The sequence below is a fragment of the Scyliorhinus canicula genome, chromosome 6, assembly GCF_902713615.1.
Source record: "Scyliorhinus canicula chromosome 6, sScyCan1.1, whole genome shotgun sequence".
NCBI classification, from domain to species: domain Eukaryota; kingdom Metazoa; phylum Chordata; class Chondrichthyes; order Carcharhiniformes; family Scyliorhinidae; genus Scyliorhinus; species Scyliorhinus canicula.
The window spans coordinates 50,090,837-50,104,431 of NC_052151.1; the positions used below are offsets into that span (position 1 = coordinate 50,090,837).

The window sequence follows — 13,595 nt, forward strand, 5'->3', positions numbered from 1 at the left end:
TCAACATTGACAAAATTATAGACAAAGTTATCTGATTGGAATCTGTAGTAGAAGTTGAAACTTCACCATCAACTGCAACGTTTATCGTAAGCAGCAAGCTTCTAAGATTTTGCTGATCGAAAAATAATGGGTAAGCATGTGCATATTTTTTCAACAGTCTGCATTTTAAGCTCTCGTAAACATGTACGCATTTGCGACACCATGTTATTTTTTTTGAAGAAAACAAACAAATTTATCAGTTCCTAGGGGCAGCAGGGTAGCATGGTGGTTAGCATAAATGCTTCACAGCTCCAGGGTCCCAGGTTCGATTCCCGGCTGGGTCACTGTCTGTGTGGAGTCTGCACACCCTCCCCCTGTGTGCGTGGGTTTCCTCCGGGTGCTCCGGTTTCCTCCCACAGTCCAAAGATGTGCGGGTTAGGTGGATTGGCCATGCTAAATTGCCCGTAGTGTCCTAATAAAAGTAAGGTTAAGGGGGGGATTGTTGGCTTACGGGTATAGGGTGGATGAGTACGGTGATCATTGTTCGGCACAACATTGAGGGCCGAAGGGCCTGTTCTGTGCTGTACTGTTCTATGTTAAAGAGAATATCTGCACCCCCAACAAATTCTTTAGAGTCAATGTGAAAGAGAAAATAGCTAGTGCAATTGTTTACTTAAAATGGTTTACACTTAATGTGTGGTACCCAAATAAACACTGTAGTCACTACGTTTGATTGGAATACACAATGTTGCTATGTCCTCAGAAATAGTCACCTGTTTCAAGATGCCTGCTGCCATCTCATGACCACAGTCAAATATTACGTGGAATTCCTTGTTCCTTTTCATTTCTTTCAGCAAAGGCTTGGAATCCTTTGTGTCTGATGGTAACTGACGAATCTTTAAGCGGATACTGTACCGAGATGGAGCTTTAATGAGCTCCTGTAGCCGAATCAGACCTTGAGAAGATGAAAAGAAATGCAAACACAACATAAGATGTCTGACCTTGTGAGGGAAATTTACCCTGTCACAGAGTAAGAAAATTAATTGGCATTTACTCACCTCGCTGCACATTACACAAAAATACAATGAAGCAGATGAATCTTCTTTTAAGGATAACTGATGTATCGCTCTGTGCCCATGTGTGACATGTATGCCAATGCAGCAATTAAACCTCCCATATGCCAGTGCACACTTTCATATCCTGCATGTGTCAAAGGCCACTTGCTGAACTGCATCACCTTCCACTGACTGACATGTCTACTGAAATACATTAACTTTTAATGACTATTGCCGTGGCAATGAATGATGCATATAAACTGCACTTAATTCATTCTGCAGTGCAAATAATACATTTACAATTCAACTCGAGGCTCTTCCTATCATAATGTGGTTTTTATAAAAACATTTTTTTAGTTTTGCTTAGTTTTAGTGCTGTTGAAGTGGTGGAATCTCGGCATAAGAAAATGGAACCCTCTACCAGTTTTCACATTCAGTGTCAGAATCAAGCACTTGCGTGTCAGATATATTCCAGGAAGTAGAGTGAAGTTCCCAATAGGCATCTTAACCCCTAATTCAGGGAAGCAGCTCTCTGCTGGATCATTATGATTTTTAAAAACATTCCTATATCAAACACCCTAACGGTCTACCTGAACAAGATTGAGCATTTGACTATTAATTTGTGCTGAACCTAATTGTGTTTTATGCTGTGGATTCGCATGCATTCAAAGCTGGATTGAGGTTGCCTGGCATTGATTAAAACCTGGGCCTGAGAGGTGACAGTATAGAGTTAAGACCCAGTGTACTACTCAATCCTCCAGCATCTTTCTATTTAATGTTTGTGCTCTCTCTCCCTTCAGCACAGTATATTAGTTATTGATCCCCAGCCATGAAATGCCCTCGCCTTTCACCCTGTTTTCTCAATAAAAATGAATTTTTTAAAAGCTGGAATGAAAATGATCAGTGCTGCTGCTCTATTTTCCTAAATAAATTTAGAGTACCCAACACATTTTTTTCCAATTAAGGGGAAATTTAGCGTGGCCAACCCACCTACCCTGCGGGGTTGCAGGGGCAAAACCCAAGCAAACACGGGTGGAATGTGCAAACTCCACACGGACAGTGACCCAGCGCCGGGATTGAACATAAGAACATAAGAACTAGGAGCAGGAGTAGGCCATCTGGCCCCTCGAGCCTGTTCCGCCATTCAATGAGATCATGGCTGATCTTTTGTGGACTCAGCTCCACTTTCCGGCCCAAACACCATAACCCTTAATCCCTTTATTCTTCAAAAAACTATCTATCTTTACCTTAAAAACATTTAATGAAGGAGCCTCAACTTCTTCACTGGGCAAGGAATTCCATAGATTCACAACCCTTTGGGTGAAGAAGTTCCTCCTAAACTCAGTCCTAAATCTACTTCCCCTTATTTTGAGGCTATGTCCCCTAGTTCTGCTTTCACCCGCCAGTGGAAACAACCTGCCCGCATCTATCCTATCTATTCCCTTCATAATTTTATATGTTTCTATAAGATCCCCCCTCATCCTTCTAAATTTCAACGAGTACAGTCCCAGTCTACTCAACCTCTCCTCATAATCCAACCCCTTCAGCTCTGGGATTAACCTAGTGAATCTCCTCTGCACACCCTCCAGCGCCAGTACGTCCTTTCTCAGGTAAGGAGACCCAAACTGAACACAATACTCCAGGTGTGGCCTCACTAACACCTTATACAATTGCAACATAACCTCCCTAGTCTTAAACTCCATCCCTCTAGCAATGAAGGACAAAATTCCATTTGCCTTCTTAATCACCTGTTGCACCTGTAAACCAACTTTCTGTGACTCATGCACTAGCACACCCAGGTCTCTCTGCACAGCGGCATGCTTTAATATTTTATCGTTTAAATAATAATCCCGTTAATAATAAACCTGGGACCTCAGCGTCATGAGGCAGCAATGCTAACCGCTGCGCCACTGTTCTTCCCTATCAATGATGCTCTTTAAACCACACACCTTTGCATTGGGTTAAATATTAGAATTATTTAGGGCGTGATTTAACCAAAACGCTTCTAAGTGTGGTAGTGAGTGGGAATTGTCGCGAGCTTCCCGACGCTCAGCCTGGCGAGGCCTTCATCGCTATAAAACATTAATTGGTCCACTAAATGAGGCCCCAGGTGGCTGCATAGGCCTTGTTACATCGAGTTTTCGCATCGGTCACTGGCCTTCCGACTTGCATCATTGACCAGGTCCTCAGCAGATCCCCTTATCCCCCCAAGAGCCAAATGGCTATACTGGAATGATTGAAGAGGCTGGGGATATCCGACTGCCCCAGGATGTAGCTGTCATGCAAGCTGCATGTTCAGGGAGTGGAACCCCTTTCTGTTGACGTAGGGCAGTCCCTGATGGCCCGATGAGGGCAAAGCAATATGCATGTCATCCATGACCCCCTGGACATGGGGCATCCTGGCGATGGTGAAGAATGCTGCTGCACGGGCATCCTGTTGGACTTGGTCCATGTCAAAGTGTATATTGTCCACTGCCCGGATAAACAGGGCATTCGTAACTTCAGGGGTGCGCTTGTGAGCTGTAACCTGTGAGATGCCACACAAGTCCCCGCGCAAGCCCTGGAACGATCCTGAGGCATAGAAGTTCAAGGCTGTGGTGACCTTGACGGCCATGGGAGTGGGTATCCTCCTTCTCCACGTGGTGCCAAGTTCGCGAGGACACTTCCCCTTGTTGAGACGGAGCCTCCTGCAGCACGCGCACGTCACTGTTTGAAAGACAAGCAATGACTGTACACCTTGGACCGCCGACGGCCCCATCAACGGCCCCATCTCTGGGTCCCTTCCTGGCCTATTGTTCGGCCAGGTCCAAAGGGTATGGGGCAGGGTCCTGCATATGGACTGGTGCCTCAATTCTCTGCTGACGCTGCTGCTGCCACCTTCTCTGACGTCTGGATGCCTGGCCTGCCAACAGCACCGTGAGGGCAGCTTCCAAGATATCATCCATGCTGTGTAATATCTGCAAGGAATTGGGAGAGGGTGTGAGACTGACAACCATTTGGTGTCTTCCACTCTGGACCCCTCCAGTCCCCCTATTGCTCCTTCCCTCCAGCCCCAGCACGCCCCGCCCACACAGCCCTGGTGGCACACAGTGGGGGCCCTGCTTACTGGACCCCAGACTCTGTGCCACAGGTAACGTTGCCTGGACCGGGTGCTGGACCACCCACCCTCTTGTCGTGAAAATGTCCTCGGTGCTGGGGCCCAGCCTTGGGTGTTCAGATTTTGGCTGCTGCGTTGGTGGTGTGCAGGCATCACGGTCTGATTGAGATACTTGCCAATAACCTCCGCATGCCACATGGTACGCCTACCCACGGGGGCCCACTTGGGAGCAGTGAAGTGCTTACTTAACTATGATTGCTAATTCCTAATTAGCAATCAGCTTCAGCAGCACAGCCAGAAGCCTCCATGGTCAGTGGGAATAATGGGTGGTCAGTGGGGTAGACGGGCTGTGGTCGGGGTTGCAGCCGGAACGAGCAATCAACTTTCAAGTCTGAAATGTTGGGATACAGTTAACGGATAAACTGCAGCATTATTTTGCCTTAAGTGGCAGTAGCCTTAAGACTATAATTATAAAGACAAAAGAGTTTCATTGAATCATTTAATGAGCCATAATCACAGGGTGAAATATGTCAATTTACAGAACAAATATAGTTTCACTCATATGTTTTCTCCTGTAAGGACTGATCGGTTTCCTGAGGGAATTCCTGTCAGAGCTAAAAGATTTTATTTCACGACTGTCTCAGGATACATTGGTCTACTCAGCTAGAATATTACTCATTGTATTGAGTGAGACAATTGTATAAAAACATATTTTAACTCAGGGCAGGAGGGAAGGGAGGGAGAATAGCCACTTCGGAAACCTTTCATGCATTTGCAAAGTTATGTTGGTAATACAGCAGAATATACCTCATGTAGCTCCTAGTTATCTATCTGCCCCAGACTCTCAGCCAGCAGCTGAATAATGCAAACTCAGAAGGTCCCTGGCTTTGGCTACCAGTTGTTTCAGCAAGACACTGCAATGGGCTTCAGTACTCACAGCTTAGAGCAGGAACAAAAACATCACATTCTCCTGATTGCCATTCACTCACCACTGATTAGAATGTATGTGGGCATCGAGTGCTGGATTAAGCCCTTTGTGGTCAAAGGCCATGTGCTCCGATAAATGTATATAGCACCTTTACCAAAACAAAATGTCGCAAAACACTTCACAAGTACTCCATTCAATACTATTTGACACTGAGCCATACGAGGAGCTATTAGAATAGGTGACCAGAATCTTGATCAAAGAGGTAGGTTTGAAGAAGCATCTTAAAAGAGAAGGAAGAGCAAGAGTGCCTGAGAGTTTTGCTGAGGAAATTCCAAGGCTTTGGGCCTAGATATCTGAAGACATGGCCATCAAAGGTGAATAAATAAAATTAGTGATGCGCAAAAAAGATATGCATGCCTTCATCAGCCAGGGCATTGATTCCAGGAGTTGGAAAATGATGTTGCAACTGTATAAAACCTCGGTTAGACCACATTTGGAGTATTGCGTGCAGTTCTGGTCACCACATTATCAGAAGGAATGGATGCTTTAGAGAGAGTGCAAAGAAGGTTCACCAGGATGTTGCCTGGTCTTGAGGGTGTTGGCTATGATGAGAGGTTGAATAAACTAGGATTGTTATCACTGGAAAGACGGGGTCTGAGGGGAAACCTGATAGAAGCCCACAAAATTATGAGAGGCAAAGGCTTTTTCCAAGGGTGCAAGTGTTAATTATAAGGAGGTACAGGTTTAAGGTGAGAGGGAGAAAGTTTAAGGGACATGTGCGGGGTAGGTTTTTCACACAGAGTGGTGGGTTCATGGAACGTGCTGCCAGAGAATGTGGTGGGAGCAAGTACATTTGCAACATTTAAGAGGCATCTGGATGGGTACGTGAACAGGGAGGAAATAGACAGATACGGACTGAGTAAGGGCAGAAGGTTTTGTTTTTAGTTAGGGCATCATGATTGGCACAGGCTTGGAGGGCCAAAGGGCCTGTTCCTTTTCCTGTGCTGTACTTTTCTTTGTTCTTTGTAAACCAGAATTGGAAGCATGCAGAGATCTTGGAGGGTTGTGCGGCGGGAGAAGATTGCAACGATAGGGCGGGATAAAGTCATGGAGGGATTTGAAAATGAGGATGAGAACTTTGAAATTGAGGTATTGACGGATCAGAAGCCAATGTGAAATGAAAAATGAAAATCCTTTATTGTCACAAGTAGGCTTCAAATGAAGTTACTGTGAAAAGCCCCTAGTTGCCACATTCTGGCGCCTGTTCGGGAGGCTGACACGGGAATTGAACCTGTGCTGCTGGCCTGCCTTGGTCTGCTTTAAAAGCCAGCTACTTAGCCCTGTACTAAACCAGCCCCAGTAGGGGCTGTGCTAAACCAGCAATGTAGGCCAATAAGCACAGGGGCGATGGAACTACGTGGGGTGGATTGCTGTGAGTTAGGATCCAGGCAGCAGAATTTGAGGTAACCTTAGTTTTATATGAGGTGGGAGATTGGAGGGCATATAGGAGAGAATTAGATTGGACACGTTTAGAGGCAACAAATGCATGAGTGAGCTGAGGTAGGGTGGAGCAGGGGGAAGAGGAAGGACTTAGCGATAGAGCTGATATGTAGTTGAAAGCTCATTGTGGTATCAAATACAGCATTGTAGTTGCAAATTGTCAGGTGAAAAAAACTGTACGAATGCCAGCAAGATCTACAGAGAGATGGGTGTTGAAGATTGCCAGTACGAACTGAGCACCAAAGAGGTGCTACTCAAGAGGGCAGCATGGTAGCATTGTGGACAGCACAATCGCTTCACAGCTCCAGGGTCCCAGGCTCAATTCTGGCTTGGGTCACTGTCTGTGCGGAGTCTGCACATCCTCCCCGTGTGTGCGTGGGTTTCCTCCGGGTGCACCAGTTTCCTCCCACAGTCCAAAGATGTGCAGGTTAGGTGGATTGGCGATGATAAATTGCCCTTAGTGTCCAAAATTGCCCTTAGTGTTGGGTGGGATTACTGGGTTATGGGGATAGGGTCGGGTGCTCTTTCCAAGACCTGGTGCAGACTCGATGGGCTGAATGGCCTCCTTCTGCACTGTAAATTCTATGAAATGTGCTTCTATGAAATGAAGAGGAAGTGAATGGGGGAGAGGAGAAGATTACTAGTCAAAACCAAAGCGAAAAATGAATGCTTCTGTGAACTGGTGGAGAATAAGGGTGTCTTCTATATCCTTTTGGCAACTTTATAAATAATTTAATATTCAGGGGCAGCACGGTAGCGCAGTGGTTCGCACTCCTGTGTCACGGCGCCGAGGTCCCAGGTTCAAACCCGGCTCTGGGAGTGTGGAGTTTGCACATTCGCCCCGTGTTAGTGTGGGTTTTGCCCCCACAACACAAAGATGTGCAGGGTATGTGGATTGGCTGCGCTAAATTGCCCCTTAATTGGAAAAATGAATTGGGTACTCTAAATTTATTTTAAAAAAAGATAACTAATTTAATATTCAAATTTAGAAACAGATAATCTCCATGAAAAATATCCATGAAGGCTTAAATTTGCTTGAAGAGTAAAAGGAAAATTCCCTATAATTGTCTGAACACTGACATTCCTTCAAAACAAAAGATAGAGGGCTAAATTATTGCTCCCGTGTCAGGAGGGCAGAATCAGGAAAATTCCAAACTCTGCAAACAGAACTCGGGAGAAAGTGCCCCAAATCTTCGGAATTTCATTGCAGGGAGGCTGATGCCAACAGGAATTGGACCTCCCATCCCAGCATGAAATTTCATGGAGGGGATTCCCTCCAGGATCCCACCCACCCTGCCCTGGTAGCAATTTTACAGTGGGGCGGGAAGGGCTTTTAAAGGGAAGCCCGTACTTGCCCCAGTTAAGGCCCTTAATGGTTACTTCAGGGCCTAATTCACGCCGAGCCACAATCTTTAGGCGGGCGGGCGGATGGCCGCTCAGTGGGGGAGTGGGGGGCGGGGGGGAGGCGGTGTTGGGATCACATAATTGAACACAGTTGGATCTTGGGTAGGAAATGTGGGGTCAGGGACGGCATCTCCAACAGAAGTCCCCTTCTGACTGGGAGCACCCAGTGACCTACAGACCTCCCTCCACCCCACCCCACCTCCTGAGACCGCACTCCCCCCTCGCAATCCCCCAGGCATTCCCGACACTCCCCACGCTGCAACTCTTGCCACTAACCTGTCTTCTAGTTCCTGGCACTTAGTGCCTATTCTGGCGCCTACAGCACTGCCGTAGGAGGACTGGAGGGCTTCAAGCAAATCTGATTGGCCACAGCTCTCCAAGGCGGGACGTCCTCCTGAGTGAGGTCGCAAATCCCATCTTCTACCAATCAATTTTCGATGGAGTGTGACCTTGCATTGGCTGCTGGAATCAGTGGGGGGTGGTCCCCGCTGACTCTTTGAATGACAGAGGCTGAGCCCCCGCCATCCTGAAAGTTCAGCCTAATACAAATAATCTTAAAAAGCTGTCTTGCCCTCACTTCTCATATCCCCTCACCACCCACATACTTCCCATGCATGTCCCCACACATCTTCATGGTCCTTTATAGTCCTTGCTAATGTATTACCAACCCATGCCAACACATGCTCCCCACTCATCACCCTTTGCCCATACACCCTACATGCTAATTCACCCAGTATCCACCATGGACAGACCTGATGAGCCGTAGTGAGATTGAACAAAGTGATTTTCTAAATATCTGATATTTCATGATATTTTTTTAAATCTCCAATTAATAACTTTAACTACCTTTAAGTACTTAATCCCTTAGAATCAAAGATCGCCTTAAAGGACTTAATCCCTTATGAAACAAACATTTGTTTTCATAGACCCACATCAAAGTATATCAATCTCTTGACAACTTGTTAATCAAACTGTGAATTTATAGACCTCCACCCCCACTGTGATGATAGGTTATGGAAGCAGTCAAGCATCATTAATACTATAATGATAACCCTCAGGTTTATATCAACAAACAGTGAAATAATAAGCACCAGTTTTTTTCAACGGCAGCTTATTATTTTTTGAAAAAATTAAAGGGCCTGTGATTTAAATGACTTGACAGCTTGACTGTACTGTAAGACACCAGCGTACTTATTCACTTTTTATACACATTCATGTTTACTATTAACAATCCGAATGAGGTACCTAACCTCTCCCAAAGGGGATCTGACCTCTCACAAAGGTCATCTGACTTCTCACAAAAGGAGAGGTTCTTGGACCTTTCCAAATAACCCCAGCAAAGGTCTAAAGTACACAGTTACGAATTTGGACATTACAATACTGAAAACTGCTTCTCTTTGAGGCCAGCTACATTGTTACATGTGCAGCTGCCTCTGTGAACCATGGATGTGCAAAGGACAATTTGACCCTCAACCCACCCCAGAAAAATGTTGGCTGGTGGGTTCAGGGGTGGGACTTCCAGAACTGGGGCTCTGTTTCCATTTTGGCTGATGTGCAGAGCCCTTCCATCTTTGTGAAAATTCAGGACTGAGGCTCCAGTTACAAAAGTTGGAGGAGTAACACATATAGAGGTTGCTCTTATCTTCCTCCCATCCATAAAAGATCAACTGCAATGGGGAAAGAAATTCATCCTGTTGTATGACTAAAGATTCAGTTCCTGGGCAGTTCCTGACCTCAAATAAAAATGATTTCTGGCAATTCATAGCATACACAAGTAGCTTCTGTACTGCTGCTGGAGACCCAGATATGTGAGTCCCAGTCGCTATCTTGATAACTACTTGCCATCAAACAGATGAAATCGCTATAAGCCTTTTAGGATTCTTTCACCAGCATTATGGAGCTCATAATTCTCAACTCAAAATGCTGTCAGTTATTTTAAATACTGGAGTGGGGAAACATGTTATCAAAATGTCACTTCAGTCTGACTACATAATCCTGTCAGGTTCCAATACGCACACCCCTATTCTTTAATTTGTATGCTTAGAAATTCATTAGGACATCACAAATTCCTCACTCTTCGCTCTATCCTTTTGAGTCGCTGAAGCTATCACCACGAGCACATTGCGAGACGGATAAAATACACTTTAATTAAATAAGGATATATAAGAAATAGGTCACTACTTGTTCTGTGAAGGAAAGATGAGATGCAAACTTCACTTCCTACTGAGGGACCACGGAGGTAAACTTTAAATTAGGCCTTTTTCATTTCCAGTGATTAAATTTTGCTTGACTGTTTCAATTTGTCTGCCAGCAATTTTTTACAAAATAAGACTTTGTCCACGTGAACAGAATTAAACTGACTCATGAGTTATTGTGTAATAGCTGCTAATTGTTGCTCAGTCATCTCCGACACAAGGTAAAAGGCATAAATCATATTTTCAAAATGGAAGCAATATTAATTTAAATGTTGCAATTGGACAGGTGGTTTTCCCAATACAAAGAAGAGCCTTTGGTTGCCATAATTCAGGAAAATATTGAGATGCTCCACAGAATCTTTTTGTCCACCAGAGGCGATAGCCCTTTTCCTGGCCCAAACAATGCCTATTTTCACTCACAAAAGGACGCCCTTTTATGTCCTGACTGTATCAACACCAATATTTCCTTCCATTACTACATGCCTCCTGTACAATATCAGCATACACTAAAATACTTTGACTAATTTTTAAAAATTTAGGATACACAATTATTTTTTTCCAATTAAGGGGCAATTTAGCATGGCCAATCCACCTACTCTGCACATCTTTGGGTGTGGGGGTGAAACCCACGCAGACACGGGGTGAATGTGCAAACTCCACAGTGACCTGGGGCCGGGATCGAACCCGGGTCCTCAGCACCATGTGGCAGCAGTGTTAACCACTGCACCACCTTGTTCATGAGATTATAACAATAAATTCTTAATCTACTTCTGTGGAATACTGCAATCAGCTGGTCTTTATTGGGTAGACATAGCCCAATCCTTTCTTTATGAAAGGGCTTTGCAGTTCTATAAAATTGTGCACGTTTAATGCCTGGAACAAATATTGCAAGCTAACCTAATGATTTTTTTGGAAAATATTTTTATTAACGTTTTCATTTTCCAAAATACAAAAGTAAACAAATCCATACAAACAAAATACCCTTTACAAACCCGTTAAACTAGCCTAATGATAAGATCCCTGTGGACTGGCGCTATCACTGCCTCAGTCTGCCGAATACTTTTTTCTGTCCGAACATTTTACATTCTCGGCAGTAAATTTAATGTTTCATTTATATTGCCATCATCGCATGTGGATTCAGGACTCACTCTGGCTCCATCTGACATTGCAGATCATAGATTCAGTGAAACATACAGTGCAAAACATACATTCTACTTATATTTTTATCTGGAAACAGGATTACCAGAAAATGAAATTACAGATGAAACACAACATGCCAACATAATCGGGTTCTATAATCGGAGCCCATCGCCACACTTAATGATGAATGATATATGCAGGCACCTGAAAAATAAATATGTAGCTAAATCTGAGCTAATTTTCCTTTTGTTCGATCTGAAAATTAGGGCAGTGGAACAAATAAGGGGCAATTTTCCGAGCCCCGCGCCAGGCCGGAGAATTGCCGCAACCACGCCACGACGCCCCGACGCCGATGCGCGATTCTCCGAGGTGCGGAGAATCGGCGCCATTTGCGGCAGCGCATTTGACGCGGCGCCAGCCACGGGACCCTGGAATCAGCGGGGCCACCGATTCTCCGGCCCTGATGGGCTGAGCGGCCGCGCAGATACGACAGAGTCCCGCCGGCGCCGTTCACTCCTGGTCGCTGCCGGCGAGAACTCTGCGCAAAGTATCGGGGGGACAGCCTGTGGGGTGGGGAAAAGAGCTCCTTCTACGGGGAGGGGGCCTCTGATGGGGTCTGGCCCACGATCGGGGCCCACCGATAGGCGGGCCGGGCCTCTCCCCCCATGGGCCTACTTTGTTGCGCAGCCGGCCCCTGAATCCCCACACCATGTTGCGTCAGGGCCGGCGCACTGAAGAAGTCCCCCGCACATGCGCAGTTTGGCGCGGCCCAACTGCGCATGCGCGGGTTGGCGCAGCGCCCATTTGCCGCTGGGAAGGGAGGATGGGGCGGTGTTAACTGCTCCAGCACCATGCTGGCCCCCTGTGGGGACAGAATCGGTTGTCCCCGTGCCCATTTCACGACGGCGTGAAATACGACGGCGTTCACGACGGCGCGAACACTTTGTCTCCATTTTGGAGAATAGCCCCCATACAAAGGGCTGGATTTTCAGGCCCCTGCCGCCAGAGAGCTCTTCCAGTCCCGCCAAAGGTGCATGCTGCATGGCGACAGGCCTCCCCGCAGTTGGATCAATACCAACGGCAGAACAATGAGGCCTTTATGTGGTCATTATTTGCCCACTTATGGGCCTCAATTGGTGACAGGTTGGGTTGGTTGACTACAGACCTGATCATCCTGCACTTAACTGGGGTGGGGTTGGGAAGGCAGCAAGGTTCTCACCTGACACCCTCCTGCTGATTAAATTCCCTCCTCACCTCCAAACATGCTACCAGTGAGGGCAAAAGATTCTGCCCACTGAGTAATTTCCGGCACATCTCATTGAGACCATGCCGGCTCCACGTTGAGAAATCCATTCAGTCCCATTCCCCTGCTCGATTCCTGTAGCCCTGCAACTTTACCTCCTTCAAGTGCCCATGCAATTTCCTTTCAAACTCATTGATTGCTTGTGCTTCCACCACCCTCTTGAGCAGCGGATTCCAAAATCATTACCACTTACTGCATATAAATATTCTTCATCACATTTCCCCCTGCATCTCTTGCTCAGAATGTTAGGGGCGGAATTCTCCGCTCCCCACGCCGGGTGGGAGAATCACGGGAGGGCTGGGCGACTCACGATACACCCCCCTGGTGCCCCCCGCAATTCTCCCACCCCCCGCTCGGCAGAATCGCCGCTCTCCGTTTTGCACGGCGACCGGCGATTCTCCGGCCCGGATGGGCCGAGCAGCCTGACGTTCCCGACCGGTTCACGACGGCGGCAACCACACCTGGTCGCTGCCGTCGTGAACATGGGCGCCAAAGTGCCGTTTGAAGCTTGTTGGGGAGCATAGAGGGGAATGAGCACCACGGCCGTGCTCGGGAGGGGACTTGCCCGCAATCGGTGCCGACCGATCGTCAGGCCGGCGTCTCAAAGCGACGCACTCTTTCCCCTCCGCTGCCCCGCAAGATCAAGCCACCACGTCTTGCGGGGCAGTGGAGGGGAAGACGGCAACCGTGCATGTGCGGGTTGGAGCCGTCAGCCGTTGTGACGCCAGCCGCGCATGCGCGGGTTGGAGCCGACCAATCTGCGCATGCGCGGCTGACATCACATAAGCGCCGCCGTCGCGTCATTCTCGGCGCGCCGCCTTGATGCAAGCGTCAAGGCCTGGCGGCCGAGAGTTACGGAGCGCCGCTCCTAGCCCCCCGGGTGGGGGTAAATAAGGTGAGAGGAGCGGCCTCCGAGGCCGTCATGAAACTCGGCCGAGTTCACAACGGCTTTTCCGATTTTTTGCGGGAGCGGAGAATTCCGCCCTAGATCTTT

General features: G+C 47.1%; 1 protein-coding gene across 4 annotated transcripts in view; it reads right to left on the reverse strand.

The window, feature by feature from the left end:
• Positions 1-13,595, reverse strand: part of LOC119967138 (glutamate receptor ionotropic, kainate 2) — a 587,375-nt gene that overhangs the window by 288,248 nt on the left and 285,532 nt on the right. For all 4 annotated transcript variants that reach the window (XM_038799270.1, XM_038799271.1, XM_038799268.1 and 1 more), the window contains exon 5: positions 753-934. In XM_038799270.1, the coding sequence (XP_038655198.1) occupies positions 753-934 (182 nt within the window). The remainder of the gene's footprint in view (positions 1-752; positions 935-13,595) is intronic.